The sequence below is a fragment of the Hyperolius riggenbachi genome, chromosome 12 (assembly GCF_040937935.1).
Source record: "Hyperolius riggenbachi isolate aHypRig1 chromosome 12, aHypRig1.pri, whole genome shotgun sequence".
NCBI classification, from domain to species: Eukaryota; Metazoa; Chordata; class Amphibia; order Anura; family Hyperoliidae; genus Hyperolius; species Hyperolius riggenbachi.
The window spans coordinates 71073806-71097230 of record NC_090657.1 but is presented as its reverse complement, the minus strand read 5'-3'; the positions used below and the strand labels follow the sequence as shown (position 1 = coordinate 71097230).

The 23425-nt window shown below is 48.2% G+C and overlaps 1 protein-coding gene across 4 annotated transcripts in view; it reads left to right on the top strand.

Moving 5' to 3' along the window:
- The window catches only part of CPNE1 (copine 1), a 186927-nt gene that overhangs the window by 101044 nt on the left and 62458 nt on the right, over nucleotides 1–23425 (top strand). The window contains exon 1 of one of the 4 annotated variants that reach the window (XM_068263639.1): nucleotides 9749–9864. The exons of 1 other annotated variant lie outside the window; for it this stretch is intronic. Coding sequence is in view for 1 of the 3 variants with exons in the window: in XM_068263635.1 (XP_068119736.1) it covers nucleotides 10137–10169 (33 nt within the window). In the remaining 2 variants the exon portion in view is untranslated. Of the gene's footprint in view, nucleotides 1–9748; nucleotides 9870–10085; nucleotides 10170–23425 lie in introns of those variants that run through there. 2 more of the 4 variants (XM_068263636.1, XM_068263635.1) reach the window with 2 other exon arrangements.

The following is a 23425-nucleotide window of genomic DNA, read 5'->3' as shown; positions in this document are numbered from 1 at the left end:
CCTCTCAGCTATAACTGACAGCAACTGATATTTTACTGACAGCAACTGATATATTTCAGATCTGACAAAATATTGTCAGAACTGGAAGGGATAATTGTCAGAAGAAAATGGTGAGCTTCTGAGAGGAACTGATGGCAAGGTAACTATGTAATGTTCATTTGAAGTTACCTCATGTGTTTATTTTAAATATTTTTACTCAGTACAGGTTCTCTTTAATGCGCTTTGAGTCCTAGGGGCATAGCTCCCAACTGTCCCTCTTTCGGAGGGACAGTCCCTCTTTCCTCCTCATTTGTCCTTCTTTCAGGACTTTATCCCTCTTTCTATGTAAATATATATATTTCTCTACTAAAAAATGTGTGTTATTGACTCTAAACTTTATTCCCATCCTTTAAATTGATATATTACTAACTAATTTTAAAATGTTAATATGAAGGCCTCTTGAGAGTGATTTGTACACAAAACACCAAATGTTTTCCGGAGCAATTTCAAGAAATGCGACTTCATCCTGCATCCTGCATTCCTTTAATGAAATTGCACCAAAAATACTGAATGCTGTGCGTTTGTGATTGCGGCAAAGCGCAAGATGCTCCTGAAAGCTGTCTAGGGAGCCCCAGCCCTACCCAGAGGCGCATCTACAGGGATGCATGTATGGCATGTGCCCCAGGCACTACCTACTTTACAGAATCGGGCCCAGTACTCCAGGACTTCTGGTGTTCCTTATGTAGTTTCTCCTCTCTCCTCCAGTGATCCAGCCAGTGGCTGCTATATCTGCTCTCTGGCATCATGTAACAAGGAGGGTGGGAAGCACAGCAGATCAGAGGCAAGAGATTCAACCCAGGACAATGTGCTGCATGCAGTGCTTTTTAATGGAAGCACTGAAATGAGAGCTGTCACTGGGGTTCCTTCCTCAGGTGTGCTTTCTGTTACAGAGGGTCCTAGAGCGGGGATCAGGAACCTTTTTGGCTGAGAGAGCCATAAACGCCACATATTTTAACTACTTAAGGGCTGCGGTTATTGAAATCTACGCCCTGTTTTGGTGGGCTCCTGGCTGGCAGGGCATAGATTTCAATCACCGCAAGCAGCGCGCATCCGCCGCTTCCCGCCGATTGCACCGCTTAAACCTGACGTCTTTCGCCGCAGCTCACTGGCTCTGCCTGTCTCTATGACGGCAGAGCCATGTGAGCCGGTCAGGAGCCAATGAAAGTGGCTCCTGACCGGCTCATATGACTCTGCCGTCATAGAGACAGCAGAGTCTATGTCAGGAGGATCCGGGCGTGTGGCAGCGATGGCAGTTGCGGCGGGTATGCGCGGCGATTCCTCGGGATTTCGGCGGTATTATACCAGCGGTCTCTGGTCCTTAAAGAGAATCTGTATTGTTAAAATCGCACAAAAGTAAACATACCATTGCGTTAGGGGACATCTCCTATTACCCTCTGACACAATTTCGCCGCTCCCCGCCGCATTAAAAGTGGTTAAAAACAGTTTTAAAAAGTTTGTTTATAAACAAACAAAATGGCCACCAAAACAGGAAGTAGGTTGATGTACAGTATGTCCACACATAGAAAATACATCCATACATAAGCAGGCTGTATACACCCTTCCTTTTGAATCTCAAGAGATCATTTGTGTGTTTCTTTCCCCCTGCAGTTCTCATGCACTGAAGTGTCAGGCTGCTTGTTTCTTCCTGCAAACAGCTTTGCCCTTGTCTGTAATTCTTCAGTATGTGAAAGCCCAGCCAGCTCAGAGGACGATTTATCCAGCTTGTAAAAGATAAGAGAGAAGAGAGAAGCTGCTCTAATCCTAAATAACACACAGGCAGTGTGCAGAGAGGGGCCTGGAAGGGGGAGTTCATAGCAGAACCACAACACTGAAGAACTTGGCAGCCTTCCAGACACAGGCTGACAAGTCTGACAGGGGAAAGATACATTGATTTATTACAGAGACAGTGATAGTATAAAGTGCTGCAGTAAGCCAGAACACATTAGAATAGCTTTTTGAACTTGTAGGATGATAAAAAACAGGATGCAATTTTTGTTACGGAGTCTCTTTAAGGGGACAGAGACCACTGGTACTTAAATGGTTAAAATGTAATTCTGTGAGAGCCATATAATATGTTTCAAACTGGGAAAGTGCGCATGCAAAGCAGAGGGCTCTCGTCCCTGTTGCCATGGTGATGTTTATACAGTTGAGCTGCCGGGCAGCGGAAGTGTTAGACACATCTTCAGCTTCGCTTGGGTTTCAGCAGCATCAGCAATTTCCCCGAGAGCCAGACAGGAGAAGTACCAACTAACAGCTTGTACAATTAGCTAGCTGGCTTGGGGGTTGAGTCACTTTGTAGGACGAGATCCCCGCACTTTGGCCCAATAGGCTGCCTGTCAAGTGACAGCCTATTGGGCCAATCAAAGTGCAGGGATCTAGTCCTACTAAGTCACTGGACCTGACAGGGTCCAGGGTGGGACAATTGGTGCAGCCGTTCGTTTTGGGGTAGCGTGAGTAAGTTAGCAGTGCATGCTACAGCAGTACCGTGCACTACTTTGAAAATTTTACTTGCGCTGCCACACTAAGCTGCGCTGCTTGAGCGGTGCAGCTTAGTGAATCAACCCCTACTGATTTGTCTGTGAGCCAGATGTAGCCATCAAAAGAGCCACATCTGACTCCCGAGCCATAGGTTCCCTACCCCTGTCCTAGAGTGTGTACAGCAGCCCCCAACCCGCTCGGTCAGTGATCTAGTGTGAAGAAGTATATTCTCCCCACTCACCTAGCTCCTGCATAAATACTGCAGGCTGTACAGCCTCGGCCCTGCAATGTGGCTCATGGGATAGGATCCTGTTCCCCAGCAGGTGACATTCCACGTATGTGTGGCTTTAGACTATGGTAGGGATTAGACTGTGAGCTCCTCTGAGGACAGTCAGTGACATGACTATGTACTCTGTAATGTGCTGCAGAAGATGTCAGTGCTATATAAATACATAACAATAATATAGTAGGGCATTAGACTATGACTATGGTAGAAAATGCTGCATATCTTGCGATTGCAATTTTGCTAATCGCAATCGCTACTGTGGAATTTGTTACATTTATTTACATTGGCAGAGCGTTTAGGGAAATCGCTAGCGATTTAAAGCACTCCCTAAATGCCCCAAAAAAACTCTCTAGTGGTTTCCAGGCCTCAGGTTGCTAAGCACATTAACAGTTACTGTACATTACACTTTTCATAACAACTGCAGGCTGTCTTGTTTTTTTATTTTTTTACGTTGTTGCCATGGGTTCTCCACGTGACTGCAATTCACTAACTTTTATAGCCATTGTCACGGTGTTCTGAATGAGAGATCAGTCAGTTGTGTTCCATCCTTAGCAAATCAACCCCAGTGTGAAATCAGAAAAATGAGCCCTGTTAATGATGTAAATAATATAGATTACTGGTTTGAAGCATAACATTTGGGGCTGTAAAATAAGTCTGAAACCATGGCTGGTGTTAGTGCAGCACTTCTAATATCTAGATAAGAGTTATAGGAACGTTTCAGATTTTAGGCCAAGTTGCAGTGTGTTGAAAGGAGGCATTTGAATGCAGGGCACCGCAATAGTAAGTCTATGTTACATTCAGAGTGCATCTGGTGTGATGGCGTCCAACGGACTCCGATATCCAAATGCAGTGCATTACAAAGCGTGCCTTAAAGAGGAACTGTAGTGAAAATCAGAGGCGTCACTAGGGTCGGTGTCACCTGGTGCGTCATGGTGTCACCCCCTCTTACCCCATGAACCTTCGAACCTCACCAGATAGTAACATTGCTTGTTATAGGATCACACTGTGATCCTGATGGCCTCTGAACTCTGTTATCAGCTCAACAGGGAGCAGCCAGAAGGGAGAAGAGCAGGCAGGAGAAGTACATCAGGCACTAGCCTGGTCTGTATTTACATAGCCTACTCCACTCTCCCTTAGCCTGGAGCTTGTTGTCACCCCCATTGCTGGTGACACCTGGTGCGGTCCGCCCCTACCACACCCCCCTAGTGACGCCATTGGTGAAAATAACATAATGAATAACATTGGTTATTTTTTACTATAAACATCTATAGATTATAGATTGCCCATTGTAAAAATGTTTCTCACTCCGATTTATATTCTGAAATGTATCAAAGGTGGCGACATCTTTAGTCCTGCCAGGCGATCTGTGCGGAATGTTCGTTACTGAGAGTTCTATGCACAGAGGCCCATATGCAATTCATGTTTTCTCCTGCGTTATCTCCTAGGAGATAATTTTCATATTTTCTTTAAAATAACTTTTAGGCATTTTACAATTTAAAAAATACCCCAAATGTTGCTGAAAAAGTACAATCAAAATTAGTTTGAGTATGTCCTTGCTTGCTGGTTATTCAAAAAGCATTTTACGACAAGGTGTGGCAATATCACCTAGGAGAAACCCCAGGAGAAAAAGTGAAATGCATATGGGCCAGATATTTCTTGCTTGGCAGTTGGGAAAAGCTGTTATTTCCCACAATGCAATGAGCTTCACAGACAGCAAACTTGTCAGGACCATGATCATGACATCTCACTGTGGGAGGGGTTTCACCACAATATCAGCCACATAGACCTCTCTGATACTCTATTTAAGAAAAGGTAAAGAATTCTCGTGGGAAAGGGGGTATCAGCTACTCATTGGACTGAAGTTCAATCCTGGCTTAAAGTTCCTGTTTAACAGTGGCAGTGAAACATACTCCTCATTGACTGTGTGCTTTACTGTATGCGATGCAATGCTCACATAATGTGTGGTGTGAGGGTTTCCCCCACCATTGCATCCTTGTTTTTAGAGGGAATGCAATGCCGCTCCCCTATGTACTCCTAGCCTTGGGCAAGACAAAGAACATTTATATCGCGCTTTTCTCCTGAAGACTCAAAGCGACAGAGCTGCAGCCACTAGTATGCGCTCTATAGGCAGTAGCAGTGTTAGGGAGTCTTGCCCAAGGTCTCCTTACCGAATAGTTGCAGGCATAATGAACAGGAAGAGCTGAAATTCGAACCCAGGTATCTGGTTTCAGAGGCAGAGCACTTTACTAGTACACTATCCAGCCTTAGATGCCTTGGGTTTAATTTGGGCCGCTTTCACACACAGGGCTTGATTCACAAAACCGTGATAGCTCATATCACAGCCGTTTTCGCGTGCATTGTTGCGTTTGCACGCGATCGCGAATTTGCGCGCAAAAACGCCCGTGATATGAGTTGTCACTGTTTAGTGAATCAAGCCCACAGTCTCCAGGATGCTGTCCACAAGCGCCTTTCAGCTGCAATTAACGCAGCTGACTGGCAGCGTTGGGGCGCTAGTCTAGTTTAGGGGATTCAGCAGGAAAACTCAAAGGGAACAGTTCTCCAGTCACAGCACCCACTATAGCGCGAAGTGTTGTGATTGGCTGAACAGTGTGGGCGTAGTTTACTACGACCTATCTAAAACCTAGCAGTTCGAAAGAGTGCTGTCCACCCAATCACGGTAGCAGAATTTCCTATGAGGTTTCCTCCTGGGTGCCGTAAACTAGACTAGTGCCAGCGTTTGTAACGCCAAGTGTTTCCGTGTTTACATGCAGTAGAGCTACCTGGTGGCAAAAAACTGCAACACCTGTGCATTGCTGCCGTCACGCTCAGAAGTGACTCAATACTAGAGCTCACTCGCGACAAGTGCTATCAAGCCGATGCTCGGGAGCAGCTGTATTCACAGCCTACTATGTGTAACAGGCCTTACTGGGCAGAAAAGTAGTGAAATTTCATTCCCCCCCCATTTTTAACATTCTTTGTGCACCTTGTCGAAGTGGTTCAAAATCTCCCATCGCCGAAAAGGTGAGGTAAATGAGGATGGGTGAAGCCTCTGGATTACCCGTAGGGTTGAATCTATTGAAGTAACCATTTTTCCCCCCTACAGGTACACTTGTGCAATTGTGTCAGAACTGGACCAAGGAGTAACAGAAGCAGGTGGCCTGGTATGATGAATGTCAGTTGTTTTGACCTCCAAGTCCCCAGGATCTCAATTCAGCATGTGTGGGAAATGCTAGACAATCGAACCCAATCCATGGAGTGCTCCCGGTCACTTAACAACTTGTAGCGCCTCAGGATAACCTATGGCCTCATTCAGACAGGCAACTAACAGGTATTGAACTCACCACCTGTAAGCTGCTTTCCTGCCATGGCGGGGCATTTGTTAGCACACAGTATTGGCGCTAGACAGTCAGACCCCCCCATAGGAACTGAGCAGCCGTGATCAGATGAGACATGTCGCGGTTCTCTGATGCCCTGTAATGCCACCGTGGGTAAGCATTGACACGCGTGATGTTACTACAGCTGCATTTAAAGCAAACCTGAAGTGTTTTTGAAATAGGGGGAAGGCACTTGGTCTTTGGGAGCACTCGGGCTCCCAAAGACTTCTGAAGTCTTCCGCAGCAGAAGAGAGTCTCTGACACATCGGACAAAATGGGCGTGGGCACACATCAGAATGTGGACATGGTCATGGGTGGAGTCAAACGTTATTTAGATAGCTATATGTGCCCCCTTACCCCATTCAGATAGCCAGATGTGGGGGGGAAAGTTTGAGAGACTGACAGCTAAGGGCATGGAGAGAAAAAAATGTATTCTGCTCTCGCACCATTGTTATATTGACTGCATGTGTCCACCACACAGATAAGGACTCATACACACTTTGAAATTTGTACACTGTCCCTGCTCCCTAGGGTTCGTAAAAAACATCTGTCTCTCACTGCTGCAAAGTTCTGATGACTTCATGTACAACCTTACAAACAAAAGAGTCACATTTTGAAAAAAAGTTGTAGACTGGCCCTTAAAGGGAACCTTAACTGAACGGGGGGTAAAGAGTTTTACTTACCTGGGGCTATTACCAGCCCCCTGCAGCAGTCCAGTGCCCTCGGCGCCGCTCTGGAATCCTCTGGTCCCCCGCTGTCACTTACTTTCGTTTTTGACGACTCACCAGTCGCCGGCCGCCATGCGTATTATTGGACGCATTCACCAATGCAATTAGCGCTATTGCGGACCGCCACGCGTACAAAAATACGCGTTGCCGCATTCCGCACGCGTAGATATGCGGCAACGCGTATTTTTGTACGCGTTGCGGTCCGCAATAGCGCTAATTGCATTGGTGAATGCGTCCAATAATACGCATGGCGGCCGGCGACTGGTGAGTCGTCAAAAACTAAACTAAGTGACAGCGGGGAACCAGAGGATTCCAGAGCGGCGCCGAGGGCACAGGACTGCTGCAGGGGGCTGGTAATAGCCCCAGGTAAGTAAAACTCTTTACCCCCCGTTCAGTTAAGGTTCCCTTTAATTCCTCAGAAGAGATTGCTAGATTCTTATCACACACAGGCTAGTGACCTTATGGCCTCTGATTACTTTTAAGCCCCGTCTACACGGGGAGAGGTTGTAGCGATCCGGCGGCTCGATTAGCCGCCGGATCGCCTCTTCCGCGCGCCCGCCGCGTCCCCGCTCGCCGCGCGTGCGCCGCATTCGATTCCCCGCTCGTGCCCGCTCGTCCCCGCCGGCGCCGCTTATCTCCCGCACGATTCCCTGCCATTGTCCCCTCGTGGGGATCGAGCAGGGAATCGGCGGTGCGGAGATCCGTCCTGTCGGATCTTATCAATCGAGCCGCATCAGCGGCTCGATTGATAAGGAGCATCGCGGCCGCATCTACGCGTGTAGATGCGGCTTTACAACACAATGGAGTGGGTAAGATTGATGTCTGACTGTCACTGCCTCATTGAGAGCTTGTTGTGTCATATGGAATCCAAGATACTGTAATAACAGTATCAATCAGTGACATTCTGAATGTTTTGCCAAAGTTACAGTGAATACTATATGTTATGTTCAGCATGTCATTGTTGTTCCTCCATATAGCATGTGCTCTCATGTAGTAAAATGATACGGCTGTGTGTGTATGTATGTACTGGGTGCAGAGCTGTGACGAGGGACTTGTCGGCTGCAAGGGGCTGGAGGAAGCCCCGGGTAAGTAGATCTAGGGGTAAACTGCATGGGGAAAACATATTGGTCCTCAGTTTTCCTGTGCAGAAAGCAAGGGGGGTGGGGGGGCCCATCCAAAGTTTCACGGGGGGGGGGGGGCATCCAAAGTTTCGGTGGGCCCAGTGATGTCTAGTTACGCCCCTGGCACAGAGGCTGGTTGTGCATACTATCATCATCCTCTGTTGCCATATAGTGTGTCCCCAGTCCCCCCCCAGTGCTCTGCTGTCCCCGTAATAAAAACCGCCGTGCTAGCGACATGCACCTTGTCGCTAGCACGCTATTTACCTTTGTGGTGTCATTCAGAGCCGCTCCCCCACCTCCTCTATATTGCCGTTCCCCGCCCGCCTCCCTTCCCTCCAATTGCAGGGGGGGGGCCTGGGGGCACACTATACGGCAACATAGGCTGGTAATAGTATGCACAACCAACCTCTGTGCCCCATACTGCGCCTGTGCGGCCCTGGCCGTGCGCGTCCTCACAGTACGAGATTTCAGAGTACTGCACGTGCACAGGATGGTCCTGGTGACGCGTGCGGCCAAGGCCGCGCAGGCGCAGTATACATCGACTGGCCAGTCGGTGCAAAACGAAACTTAGCTGCGGTTAGGGACCGGTGCATCGTTCCAGGACAGCACAGGCATAGGACGTCTGCTGGGGGCTGGTAGAAGCCCCAGGTAAGTGAAACTCGTTTTTGTCCTGTCGATTTAGGTTTACTGGGACCCACCCTTTACCCCCCCTTAAGGACCGGCGCTGATTTTTGTGATCTGTGCTGGGTGGGCTCTGCAGCCCCCAGCACAGATCAGCTGGCATGCAGAGCGATCAGATCGCCCCCCTTTTTTCCCCCCTATGGGGATGATGTGCAGGGGGGGTCTGATCGCTCCTGCTGGTGGCATGTTGCGGGGGGGCACCTCAAAGCCCCCCTCCGCGGTGACATTCCCCCCCCCCTCCCGGTGACCGGGGCTGCATAGGACGCTATCCGTCCTGTGCAGCCTGTGACAGGATGTCCGCTGTCACATGGCGGCGATCCCCGGCCGCTGATTGGCCGGGGATCGCCGATCTGCCTTACGGCGCTGCTGCGCAGCAGCGCCGTACAATGTAAACAAAGGAGACAAATGTCTCCTGTCTGCGAGCCGCGATCAGCGGCTCGCAGGCTATTCACGGAGACCCGCTCCGTGATCTAACAGGAAACGGCCGGAGCGGCCTTTCCTGATTAATTAGGTAGGCACCTGGCGTCACTGGTCCTCCAGCTACCACTTTGCCACCGCACGGTATGAGTGTGCGGTCAGCAAGTGGTTCAAAGCCTCAGAGTCTTGTGGAGTCAGCTGTTATGGGGGGAACAAGGGGGTTTCCACAATACCAGACAGGTAGTTGAGGTCAGCAGCAATAGGGGGTGCAGAGGTTGTGACCACATCGGGCCCTTGAGCCAGAGGGGCCTTCCTTCAACTGCAGTATTAGCTTTCTATTGGTCCTGTGCTCATAATACTCACTTCTATAGATACTTTGAATGGTGGTAATCATTCACAAACACACCATTGGCAGGTTTTGGTGCCTCATATATCAATGTAAAACTTGCATCGGGGCCCATATAGCTCCTTAGCTACGCTAATGGTTGAGGCGTTTTGTCTCTGCAGCTGCCTGTATAACTGGCCGCATGGCGCATGCTGCATCCCCGGCCGCTGGTTTACCTCACGCACAGCTGCTCTACACATGGAGGGAGTTGCCTGGGTGTGACTGACAGGGCAGCCACCCATTAGTGCCTGAGCAGAGGAAGCCGCCTCTTGCAGAGAGGAAGGTGCCTCACCCTCAGCCCAGACAGAACTAGGAGAAGCTCAGTGCTGTCTGCTCTCTGCTAGTCTCTCCTGTGGTAAGGTAAGCAGGGGGGTAACTTTTATCAAACCAAGTATCCTGGGGTCACTGGGAGTCTTCAGCATCTGCCATAGAATGCAATAATGCAGCAGTGTGGTCATATTCACAGGAATGCAGCTACCCCCTCCCCTCCTGCTTTCTGCCTCTTTCCAGTTTGCTCACTTTCTATGCTGCCTAATTTGTTCACTTTCTCCTATTCTTGCTGTCAATTCACTTTAGACTGAGGCCTCCTCCATGGCAGAAGCTGGTTTGTCCTGACTTGGGGATTACATGCTCTGTATATTCAGCCACTTACACACTCCCGTGAGTTCTGGTTCACCATGAGCTTGCTGGGCAATCTGTAATGCTTTATATAATGTCTGTCTTTTAGCTGGTAATAGGATCAGTGTGCAGCCAGGCTTTTGTGCTTCCATCCTCTGCTGGGTTTTCTTAATCTGCATTATTACATGGCTGCGTTCACACTGGGCGTGCTGTGTTGCATGCTGTTTTAATAGACCACATTATTCTCATCACACTTTGTCCAGTGCGTTTTTACATAACGCGTGTGAAAACATGCATGTTCCATTAGCAGTTGCGTACTGGCACTTATCTGCGAAACGGACCTTAGCCTGTGTGTTTAACAGGATCTGTTTTTCATTGCCTACCATGCAGTGCTTTTGTTTCCATTCCGCTGGGCTCCACTGTCTGGAAAAATCGCTGCTGTACCACACTGGCGGAATGGATCAGTTAAAATGGACCAATGTGAACATTGGATCCATTCGCATCCATTATGATCTGTGACCGGACCTGTTTTTACTGCAGTGTGAACCTGGCCTAAGGGCTCAGCCACACTACTTTTATAAGTGTTCTTCTTGTGATTGATTAGCGCTTTTTAACCTCTTGAGGACTGCAGTGTTAAACCCCCCCCCCCCCCCCCCCCCACTGAAGACCAGGCCATTTTTCACTAAATTGGCCACTGCAACTCTAGGCCTTGCTGCAGGGCCGCTCAACTCAGCACACAAGTGATTCATCCTATCACAGCGGATCGCTTTTGTGCTTTTGAGTAACATGGCTGTCCCCTGTACAGTGCTGCCTTAGATCGCAGCGCTGTGCCTAGTATAACAGTCTCCTATCGGCGATCACCATTGGGAGACTGAAGGTGGAGCTCCTCTGCTACCCAAGCAGGGATGCGCTCAATCTCCTGCAAACCACACCCCAAGGACCTTCCGCTGATTGGCATTAAGCGGGTCTGGGGCTGCCACCGTGTCCACGCCCATCGGCGTGACGTGGTCGGCAAGTGGTTAAAAATCGCTACCATTCACTTTCATTAAAAGCATGGTAAAGATTGCAGCAGTACGTGATTTGTTTTTTTTGTTGTTGTTTTTTTTACCGTGTTTTTAATGAAAGCGAATGGGAGCTATTTTTTTCGAAAGCGCTAATCAATCACAAGCACTCAGAAAAGCTCATATTGTGGCTGAGCACTAAGGCCTCGTTCACATCTCTTCAGCGCAGATGGCCGTATGATCGCATGCCATCTGTGCCTCTGCCCACTGCGCTGCTGATCCATTGACAGTGATGGGATCATCTCTGCGCTTGCGGGCAAAATGCAGGCAGCAGTACGCAAACGCTTTATAGCACATCGTACTGCTGCGCAGTGCAGTAGATGTGAACGGTAGAAGGGCTGTCTATGCCCTTCTGCGATTCCTGCATTTCAGCACATCCTACGCGACTGTGTTGTGCATAAGATTTTATGAGTGGGTAACGCCACGCATACCGTGAGAATCTAGCCTCAGTTTTGACAAACCCTGATGAGGGCATTTTTGCTGCCTGTGTGCTAACAAACTATCATACATTTGCAAAATAGCATGCATTTAAAGTGATATGCCTGCTTTTGTCAAATCCACTTCAATATATTGTCGAAATAACACATTTTCAACATCCATGTTTCTGACAGTGGTAATTGGGCACTTTTAGCTGAGCTATGGATATGAAGGCTGCCATATTTATTTCTTTTTTCGCAATACCTGTTTCCTGGCTATCCTGCTGATCCTCTACCTCTAACAATTTTAGCCACAGCCCCTGAACAAGCATGCAGCAGATCAGGGGTTTCTGACATTATTTTCAGATCTGACAAGATTAGCTGCATGCTTGTTTCTGGTGTACTATAGTCACTACTGCAGCCAAATAGATCAGCAGGACAGCCAGGCAACTGATATTGTTTAAAAGGAAATAAATATGGCAGCCTCCGTATTCTTACTTCAGTTGTCCTTTAAGCCGCCTGTTTATGAGGCCTATAGTTGTCATAAAAACAATATGGAGACTGGTGTTGCTGTCTAGTCACAGGCATTACATTTGACTTTTTGACAGGTCATTGCACAGGGATAATCAGTTTTGGAGCTGTCAGTTGATTTGAAAGCCTCGCGACATGTATAGGGCCGACACTGTACAGACTCAACGCTAGTCTGCAGGTGGAGGGCCAGCGAAAAACTGCTCTTGTGATATCACAAGGAGCCGGACGATTGTCAATAGACACAGCACTGTAACAGTGGGACCCTATGGCAGTGGTTTCACTTACAGTGGAGTGAATCCCGGAGCATTCGCAATGGCTGCAGATCCAAACTTGGTGCTCCTGGAGCAATCGCATTCACAATGGCTGCAGGTCCAAACTTGGTTGCTCTGGGAATCACGTTTTATATTGCAGCACTTCTCGATGTGGAAATCGCAAGCAGTTTCCGAAATTCCAAATTCGCTCTGTAGTGGTCCCTGGGCCTAATGCTGGGAATACACCATAAGTTTTGTCGGCAGATAGATGGTTCGATAATTTCCGACATGTCCGATCTAATTTTCAATCGTTTTTCTGATCGATGTCTCATAGAAGTGAATGGAAATAGATAAGAAAAGATAAGAGGATCGAACGGGAAATTGACCGGAAAATCGAATCGAAAATCGTCTGAAAACGCATTGGCTATCATTCATAAAGCATTTCTGCATGCGGAAATGCTTAAAACAGCTGAGTTTACCTAACACTGAGGAAGTTCGGCATTCATAAAGCCTCTTTCCGCATGAAAAGCTGACACTACCGAGCAGAGCAATAAATCACCGCCTTGTGCTGTGATTATTGTAAAAAAGTAGCAAAATGTTAATTCATGAAGATCACCGCAAGCAGTGTGAGGTCGGGAAGTACCGCTCCCTCTGATGTGGCGATAACAATGTAAGTGAATGGAGACACAGACCTCCCAGGCAGCTGCAGTAGAGCGGAACACGGAGAAATGTATCAACTCGGCTGCTTCCTGTGCTTCCGCAAGCCTACCGCCAGCCTAGTTTGGGGAATCTCCGCACTGCTACCGCACCTGAATACTTTTTTATGAATCAGCAGCCAGAAGTCTAAAACACCGCCAGCGGTGTTTTCCCGCACTGATTCTCCATACCGACAGCACTTTCATGAATGATAGCCATTGTGTGTACCCAGCATTAGACATAAAACAGGACATTCACAAACTGGAAGAATTGTACTTATAGGGCCTGATCCAATTTACTTTCTCACACGTTTTCTCCTAGGAGATAACTCAGCTTTCTGCAAGTACCAAAAAGTAGGTGTAAGGCCCCATTCACACTAGAGCGTTTTGCCAGCAATTTCGGCAAAACGCTCAAGCGCTACAGCTTTTGAAAGCGCTAGTGCAATAATACCCTATGGGCCCGTTCTCACTTGGGCGATTTGCGATAATCGCTGGCGATTAATGCAAATCGCCAAACGCAAACGTGAAGCCTGCACCATTTTCAGGCGATTCCTGGCATGTTTCAGTGCTGTAGAAGCGCTAAATGTAATCTCGGAAAAATCGCTGCTGCAGTGTCCAGTGATAATTTTTTTTTTTATTTATTTTTTTTCCCGCGTTACTCGTGGAAAAATCACTCCCGCAAACCGCTGGCAGTAATCGCCGGCGTTTTGCCCATTTAAGTGTGAATGGGGCCTTAAAGTGCTATAAAAACTATTTGGAACATTGCCTGGCTTGCTGGTGGTTTAACCTCCTTAGCGGTAACCCCGTGTGTGACACTGGGTAAGCCGCCGGAGGGTGCCGCTCAGGCCCTGCTGGGCCGATTTACTTTTTTTTTTTTTTTGCTGGACGCAGCTAGCACTTTGCTAGCTGCGCCAGCACCCGATCGCCGCCGCCACGCGCCCGATCGCCGCTATTCGTTGCGGCCCCCCCAGACCCCGTGCGCTGCCTGGCCAATCAGTGCCAGGCAGCGCCGAGGGGTGGATCTGGAGTCCCAATGACGTCCCGACGTCGCTGACGTCATCCCGCCATGGCGACGGGGGAAGCCCTCCAGGAAATCCCGTTCTTTGAAGGCGATCGAAGCGGGCAGGGGGAGGCTATCATGCGCTGCGCTGCCCCCTGGCGGAATGTTTCATACCGCCAAGGGGGTTAAAAGGCAATGAGTTGATAAGATGTGAAAGTGTCACCTAGGAATTGGATCCCGGCCCATAGTGTTCACATCATATGACATTTACAATTGCTTTGAGCACTTGTAGAGACGACTTCCACCTCTCTCTACTCTTTTCTTTTAGAACGTACTCTAAGGCCCCATTCACACTTAAAGCGCAAAACTTGCGGGAGTGATTCTTCAGCTGAAAATTCACTGAACACTGCGGCGATTGTTTTCCGCGATCGCATTTCTATAGCACTGAAACGTGATCGCTGGGAAATCGCTTGAAAATGGTGCAGGCTACGCGTTTGGCGATTTGCGATAATCGCTGGCAATTAACACAAATCGCCCAAGTGAGAACGGGTCCATAAGGTATTATTGCACCAGCGCTTTCAAAAGCGCTAGTGCTTGAGCGTTTTGCCGAAATCGCCGGCAAAACGCTCTAGTGTGAATGGGGCCTTAGGGTAGGAACACACTAGGCAGAACTGCGTATGCGTTTTCCAATATGTGCTATGGAAAATGCATATGTAATTCTGCCTACTGTGTTCCTACTCGAATTGCTCATATCCACTAGCAGCCTTTTCTAAGCGCTAGTGATTTGAAAAGGCTCTTGCTAATGCAATGCTATGGGGGATTTTTTATAAAATCACATCCCACTAGTGGGATCACACCCATAGCATTACATTAGCAGTGATAAGATTGTGAGCTGCTCTGAGGGTCAGTTAGTGACGAGCCTATATATACTCTGTAAAGCGCTGCGGAAGATGTCGGCGCTATATAAATACTAAATAATAATAATGGTACTTTTCCGTTAGCCAGGCGCATCCGGTAGGTGGCGCTAATTACATTAAAAGTTCACATTAACACATAACTTCCTGGTTATAATCAGAGACCATTACCATGTTTACTGCACTTTTTCTTATGTTCTGCCTGTCTGCAAACATCTACAAGTTGCATTGCAATATGCATCCTCCCAGTGTACCACACTCCATATTCATTTCACCTGCTCTGCTTTCCTCACCTTACTCAGCTTCTCATGAACTGTTAGCTCTCCTGAAATCTCTCTCTCCCTCCAGCAGCTCAAAAACCTCACAAACATTTAAATCCCATTCACATTTGCTTACTCTCTCCCTCCTACTCTTACTTGCAGCTGGTGATATATCATCCAATCCTGGGCCACAGCCTGCTGCCAGTCAAGCATCCCCTGCTGACCTGCTTCATACACTTCACAGCCCTCTGTCCACAAATAACCTCAACACCCATCCTCGCTCCGACCTTATTTCCATCCATCCCACCAACAAACACATACTCCCCCTACCCTGCGGTCTCTGGAATGCCAGATCGGTCCGCAACAAACTTTTAGCAGTCCACGACCTCTTCCTCTCTAAATCCCTCACCATCCTTGCTCTCACTGAGACATGGCTCACCCCCTCTGACTCTGCCGCAGAGGCTGCTCTCTCCTACGGGGGGCTTCACCTCAGTCACACCCCCAGACCAGACAACAGGACCGGGGGAGGGGTGGGTCTGCTCCTCTCACCATCCTGCACCTTCCGTGTCCTCACCCCACCTACCTCTCTACAATTCACATCATTTGAGGCCCACACCATCCGCCTCTACCAACCCCTCCCTGCCATTGTTGCGGTCTTATACCGCCCTCCAGGCTGCACCCCACAATTTCTCGATGACCTTGCCTCCTGGCTCCCTCACATCCTCTCCTCTGACCTCCCCACCATCATCCTTAGGGATTTCAATATTCCCATCGATGAAGCCCAGAGTTCCGCTGTGACCCGGCTACTCACCATTGCCAACTCACTTGGACTAGTACAACACGCCAACACCCCCACTCACACTGCAGGTCACACTCTCGACCTTATATTCACTAAATCCACCAGCATTGCAGACCTTGACATTGCACCCTTTCCACCCTCAGACCATCACCTTCTCACCTTCAACCTCCTCACGGAAGGCACCCCAAAATTACCCACCCACCCGGTCGATGGCAGCGAGACCTACGCAAGCTCAACCCTAGTGTCCTTGCTGACCCCCTCCATGCCCTCTCCTCCACTCTCCCCACCCTAACCTGTCCTAATCTTGCTGCAGCTCAGTATCGCCAAACTCTCATCAGCCCTAGAGAAAGCTGCTCCACCAAGATTTTGCCGCAACCGACCCCCTAACCCCGAGCCCTGGCGCACTACCCATACTCGCAACCTCCAGAGGAAAACACGCTCCACTGAACAGAAATGGAGAAAAAGCAGACTCTCCTACAACCCCTATACAGTTCCCTGGTGTTTAGTGGCCCTGTCTTTTCCCTATACAGTTCTCTCATGTCTAGTGTCCTCCTTGCCTCCCCTATACAGTTCTCTGGCGCCTAGTGGTCCTCCTTCCCTATACAGTTCCCTGGTGTCTAGTGGACCCTCCCTCCCCTAGACAATGCTCTGGTGTGTAGTGGCCCCCTCCCACCCCTATACAGTTCTCTAATGTTTAGCGCTTCCCCCCCCCCCCCCTAACTCCCCCATATGGCTTCACTGGTGTTCTTTTGCTTCACCTCCAGTATAGCTTCTCTGGTGGTCCAGAGTGGGCCAACCATAATGCAAAGTGGATAAACCACCTGGGGGCCAAATTTAATGGCTCTGAGGGCCAGATTTGGCCCACAGGCCGGAGCTTGACATGTATGCTCTAGTGGAATCTGTCCCAACCATTTACATTGTCAGTGTTTAGGGAAATCATTAGCGATTACAAGCAATCCCTAAATGCTCTAGTGACCTTCACCGAGGCCTGTGTCCCTGGTAGGAAGGTTCCCAAGACTTTCTGTCCCTGGGATACCTAGGGATATAATATAATCTCCCCAGGACAGTGAATCCTGCATTAAAGCACACCTGAAGTGAGAGGGATATGGAGGTTGCCATATTCATTTTCATTTAAACCATGCAGATTGCCTGGATGTCCTGCGGATCCTCTGCCTTTAATGCTTTTAGACATAGACCCTGAACAAGCATGCAGATTAGCCACAAGCTTGTTTCAGGTGTTTGATTCAGACACTACTGTAGCCAGAGAGATGACTGCCAAGCAACTGGTATCGTTTAAAGGGAAATAAATATGGCAGCCTCTCTATTACGTTCATGTGTATGTTAAAGACCTGACAGATTTATAAAACTTCATTGGGCTGAAATGAGGCCCTAGGCAAGATAGCAGTTTTTTCCAGCCACTTATGGTCACCTGCCATTTTTAGTAAGATTTGGAGGGGATTAGAGTTTACCAGGCCCCAAGACTTTCTCCAGGCCCTAGGCAACTGCCTAGGCTTGCCTTGTGAATGATCCTGCAGATCATAGAGCAGGTTTAATTTTTGACCAAATCTATGTTAAAGGACATCTGAAATGAGAGGGATATGGAGGCTGCCATATTTATTTCCTCATAAACAATACCAGTTGCCTGGCTGTCTTACTGATCCTCTGCCTCTAATACTTTAAACCATACACCCTGAACGAGCATGCAGATCAGGTGTTTCTGACATTACTGTCAGATCTGACAAGATTCACTACATGCTTGTTTTGTTTCTGGGGTGATTCAGACACTACTGCAGCCAAATAGCCCAGCAGGGCTGCCAGGCAACTAGTATTGTTTTAACAGGAAATAAATATGGCAGCCTCCATATCCATCTTGTTAGTTGTCCTTTAAGTCCGGCTATTTCCTTAAAACTGATCAATGACTATTGATTCCGAGCAGCTTGAGGATAAATAGGATGAGTTGCAGCACCAGAAAATCCCGGCTGTGTGGTGGTTGCTTAGCTTGCATTGTGCTGAATTAAAGATTAGTGACTTAGTGAATTATGAATGCATTGCGTTGTACTAATCCGGGTTTCACAGAATGAAATGCTTCCATGTTCAGGTCATTATCAGCTCATCTAGCTACCGGCTACATTCACAGTGTGTGTTGTGTAATGTCCGCTCTGCATGCTGCACATTACTTTCATGGCATAAAGCATTGCTAACGTGCTTATTATCACACACATTTGCAGAAACACAAGCAGTGCTGGATAAGGTCTGTTATAACACAGAAATGGGAATACCTCCATATAATATGGACGTGTGCAGTCACATGCAGCAGTGCGCATAATATGAACTCGCATCACACCACTGCGAAGCACATATAGTGTGGACATCAGATGTTCTTGAAGTGCACACTGCAACCTGTATAGGCTATCATTCATAAAGCATTTCCGAATGTGGAAATGCTTCATACCGCTGACTTTACCGAACTCTCAGCAAAATCCCCATTAATAAAGGCTCTTTCCGCATGAAAAGCTGACATTCCCGTGCAGAGCGATACATTTCCGCCTTGTGCGGAGTTTTTCTATATTTATCTAGAAAAAGTAACAAACACGTCCATTCATAAAGATTAGAGCAAGCGGTATGCGGAAGGAAAATACCGCTTGCTCGACAGTAGCGATAGGCGGGCGGATTACTTGTAAATGAATGGGACGGACCTCCCAAGCAGCATCAGACAGAGCAGCGCACGGAGGGAGTCGGGCAGCTTTTATGTTTCCGCATGTCTTCCGCCACACTACCGCCAGCTTCCTCCAGAAAACCTCTGCACTTGTATCGCAACAGGCAACTTCTTTATGGATGACCACCCAGAAGTCTTAAAGAGAGTCTGAAGCGAGAATAAATCTCGCTTCAGACCTCATAGATAGCAGGGACATGTGTGCCACTGCTAAACTGCCGCTATCGCGCCGCTAAACGGGGGTCCCTTCACCCCCAAATCCCCCTCCGTGCAGCGCATCCCCTCTTCCTGGTTGGGGCAGGGCTAACCGCCGCAGCCCTGCCCCACGCGCGTCTGTCAGCGCGTATCTCCGCCTCTCCCCCGCCCCTCTCAGTCTTCCTTCACTGAGAGGGGCAGGGGAGAGGGGGCGATGCGCCGCTGATAGACGCGACTGGAGGCAGGGCTGCAGCAGTTAGCCCTGCCTCCAGGAACGACCAAGACTACGACCAAGTCTTGTGGGGGTGTGTTTGGGGGTGAAGGGACCCCCGTTTAGCCGCAGGATAGCGGCGGTTTAGCAGGGGCACACATGCCCCTGCTAACTATGAGCTCTGAAGCGAGATTTATTCTCGCTTCAGAGCCCTATTTAAGTACCGCTTGCGGAGAAGAACGGTGTTTTCCCGCACTACCGACTGCACCTTTATGAATGATAGCCATAGTGTTCGTGAGGCCTTAGGTCTGGGTCCCACTAGCAGCACTAGTGATTTGAAAAGCTCTAGCTAATGTAATGCTATGGATGTGATTCCCACTTGAGGGATGTGATTTCCCCCCCCTTTTCATTGCCCATAGATTTACATTAGCAAGAGATTTTTCAAATCACAAGTGGTTAGAAAAGCTCTGCTATTGGGACCCGGGCATTGAAGTGTGTTGTGTTATGTTGTTACACAAGTGTTCTCCCTAGAATTTTTGTTTTCAACAGGGTGGCATGAAAACGTAGCCGGGTGGAGCTCAAGCGGGGGAATGCAGGGCTGGCGCAGCCGGGGGCATGATTACAGCATAGGAGGAGGATTAGGAGGCAAGCTGATAAAAGCCGGGTGCTCCCCAAACTTAGCCGTGTGTAAAACCGTGCTTAATAGCCTGGGGTGAACACTGCACAATGCGCACTCTTTCTGATGCAGCACGGCTGCCATTTAAACTATTAATAGCAGCTGCACGTGCTGTCTGGAAAAGGGCATGCAGCAACTGTCCACTAAAAGATAAGCAACAGCATAATAACCTTTAAAGAAAAACATTTCTTTGTTACAAATCCTGCAATAAGGCCCGGTGCACACCAAAACCCGCTAGCAGATCCGCAAAATGCTAGTAGATTTTGAAACGCTTTTTCTTATTTTTCTGTAGTGTTTCAGCTAGCATTTTGCGGTTTTGGGAAGCGTTTTTTGGTGTAGTAGATTTCATATATTGTTACAGTAAAGCTGTTACTGAACAGCTTCTGTAACAAAAACGCCTGCAAAACCGCTCTGAACTGCCGTTTTTCAGAGCGGTTTTCGTTTTTCCTATACTTTACATTGGAGGCAGAAACGCCTCCGCAATCCAAAAAATGCCTCACCCCGGGAGTATGTGTTTCAGCAAAACGCCTCACGCTCTGGTGTGAACCACCCCATTGAGATACATTGACCAAGTGTATCCGCAGAGAACCCCACTCGGTGTGCACCAGCCCTAAATCTGCAGTGTCTACTTCCTGCTCTCGTGGAAGCAGACAGAAAGTTAACATCCAGTGTTTACTAATTAGCTGAGGCTGCAGAGATTCCTGTGATGACACAGCTGAGAGCTTAAATTACAACTGATTAATTGCAGCTGAGGGCGAATTAGACAGGCTCTTCACTCTGAGGGTAGGAACACACTAGGCAGAAACGCTAGCGTTGCGGAAAATGCACATAATGCATGTCAATAGGCCGCATGGAAAAACGCATGTTTTGCGTTCTGCGAAATGCGTTTTCTAAAATGCAGGACTTGCTGCATATTTTTGTAAAATGCTCTTAAAGAGACTCTGTAACAAAAATTGCATCCTGTTTTTTATCATCCTACAAGTTCCAAAACCCATTCTAATGTGCTCTGGCTTACTGCAGCTCTTTTTACTATCACCATCTCTGTAATAAATCAGCTTATCTCTCCCCTGTCGGACTTGTTGTCCTGTGTCTGGAAGGCTGCCAAGTTCTTCAGTGTTGTGGTTCTGCTATGCACTCCCCCCTCCAGGCCCCTCTATGCACACTGCCTGTGTGTTATTTAGATTAGGGCAGCTTCTCTCATCTTTTACAAGCTGGATAAATCATCCTGTGAGCTGGCTGGGCTTTCACATACTGAGGAATTCTAGACAAGGGCAGAGCTGTTTGCAGCAAGAAACGAGCAGCCTGACACTTCAGTGCATAAGAGCTGCAGGGGACAGAAGGTAAACACACAAATGATCTCTTGAGATTCAAAAGGAAGGCTGTATACAGCCTGCTTGTGTATGGATGTATGTGTGGACATACTGTACATCAACCTACTTCCTGTTTTGGTGGCCATTTTGTTTGTTTATAAACAAACTTTTCAAAACTGTTTTTTACCACTTTTAATGCGGCGAGGAGCGGCGAAATTGTGACAGAGGGGAATAGATGTCCCCTAACGCACTGGTATGTTTACTTTTGTGCGATTTTAACAATACAGATTCTCTTTAATGAATGCCAAGGTTGATGGAGAGGGGTGTGTTTTTTTTATTTTTATTTTTATTTAAACCAAGTTTGATGATATAGTTCCGCTTCCTGTTAAAGAATAAATCGGAGGACATTAAAAAAAAAAAAAAATCCATTTGCCTTTTGGTTTCCTCCAGCCCCTGCCAGCTGTCCCGTGCCCACGACGCAGCTTCGCAACACGCTGGTGGTCTGGGGTCCCTTCTGGGGCGAAAGATGCCACCTGCCCGAGCGGTCATCTGGACTGTACTGCGCAGTAGTTCTGCGCAGAACAGCATGTATGACGTTAGTGCGACTCGAGCCGCACAGTGGAACGCAGGAAGATGGAGGAAGATGCCGTCCTGGCGAGGTCGGCCTCTGCACCGGAGGGGACTGGGAGCCAATGGAGCTGCGGTAAGGGCACAGGTCAGTTGCCAGGGGCAGGAGGAAGCCCGAGGTAAGTGGATTTTTTTTTCTTCCCCGGACCTACCCTAGTGATTAGCATAAAACGCATGTGCGATTTATACATGCAAACGCATTAAAACTCATGTGCGGAACAAAAACGCAAAACACACTAGATAAAGCACAAATGCATATGCAGCAAAACGTAGCCCATCACGCACAGCCTAGCGACTTCCTACCCTCAAAACCTGTCTTAAGTAAAAAAAAAAAAATTGGTACAGGGCAACAAAAGGTCTGGTAAAATTGTATTCTGCTTTAAAATCAGTAGGTCGTTTCTGATTTGCGTGCAGGAATAGAAAAAAAAAATATTTAGATACAATTTCCCATCACTATGGATGCCTCATCGTTTTGGTAACATATTGTATATGGCGCTCAAAGTGGAAACGGAACCTTAAAGTTTGAGCTTGGGCAAACTTCAAAGGAAGCTTGCTTATCTGATACTTGATAAAACACAGCAATAGAAAGTTGTCTAAAGGCCTAAACACATGTGAGATGAATCCCGCCCAATGGGGATCAGTAACCAATCCCTCGGGAGATATCTCTGGGCGGAGGCTGGACAGACGTGTATGTAGCTGGCTAACCACGCATTCTGTTGCAATGTGTGTGGGGAAAACGGTGTTGAGGACTGACGGAGCAGCACAAATGAGACGTTACACGGTGGGTGGAGCAAGCGGGGAGAACAAAGCTATTGGCAATGGCTCGGTCTATTTGACCTGCCTGGGGCTTTGCTGGCCTGGCGGTGGTCAGGGGCTGCTCTACATTTTGCCAGCCTTATGTACAGCTGTGATTTAAAATATTTGTACTAGATTTTTCAATTTGCTGTGTGTGGCAGTAATACTGTTCAGATTTGCATCAGAGATGTATCTGTTGGTAAAATCGGGTGGCCATCTGCCAATATATGGCCACCTTTCAAGTGTACCTGTGATGGGGCCCCCACAAGAAAATATACATACCTGGGGCTTCCTCCGGCCTGATTGCCCCCATGGTGTTCTCTTCTTCCTCTCCATTCGCCCACAACTGGCCCCGCTAAATCGGTCATTTGGTGCATGCGTGGTCTGGCCAGGTGCGCTCCCTGGCGCAGAACGCTCCAGGCCATGTGAACGTGGCGGGAGCACGCGTGACCGGGCCGTGCATGCGCAGTTGGCCCTGGACCGGAGGAGTTTCCGGGGCCAATTGCCGGAGAACGGAGAGGGAGAAGAGAACGCCGTGGGAGTTGATCATGCTAGAGGGGGCTGGAGGAAGCCCCAGGTATATATATATATATTTATTGTGGGGGGCCCCACCTCTGGATCCCTTTAAGGTAGTCATACATACATTAATCAATGGCCAACCGATTAAGCCAAAAAATATATCCATGTCTGATCGAAATCTCATTAGAGGGGGATTTATTCCTGCCCCACCCTGTAAATAGATTTTTAATAGTTTTCCGCATGAATGCTATGAAAAATCTATAGGAAGCCATTTCCTCTTTGTTCCCTTTGGGGCCACAAAGCTGTCGATGAGCCCCCAGGTCTT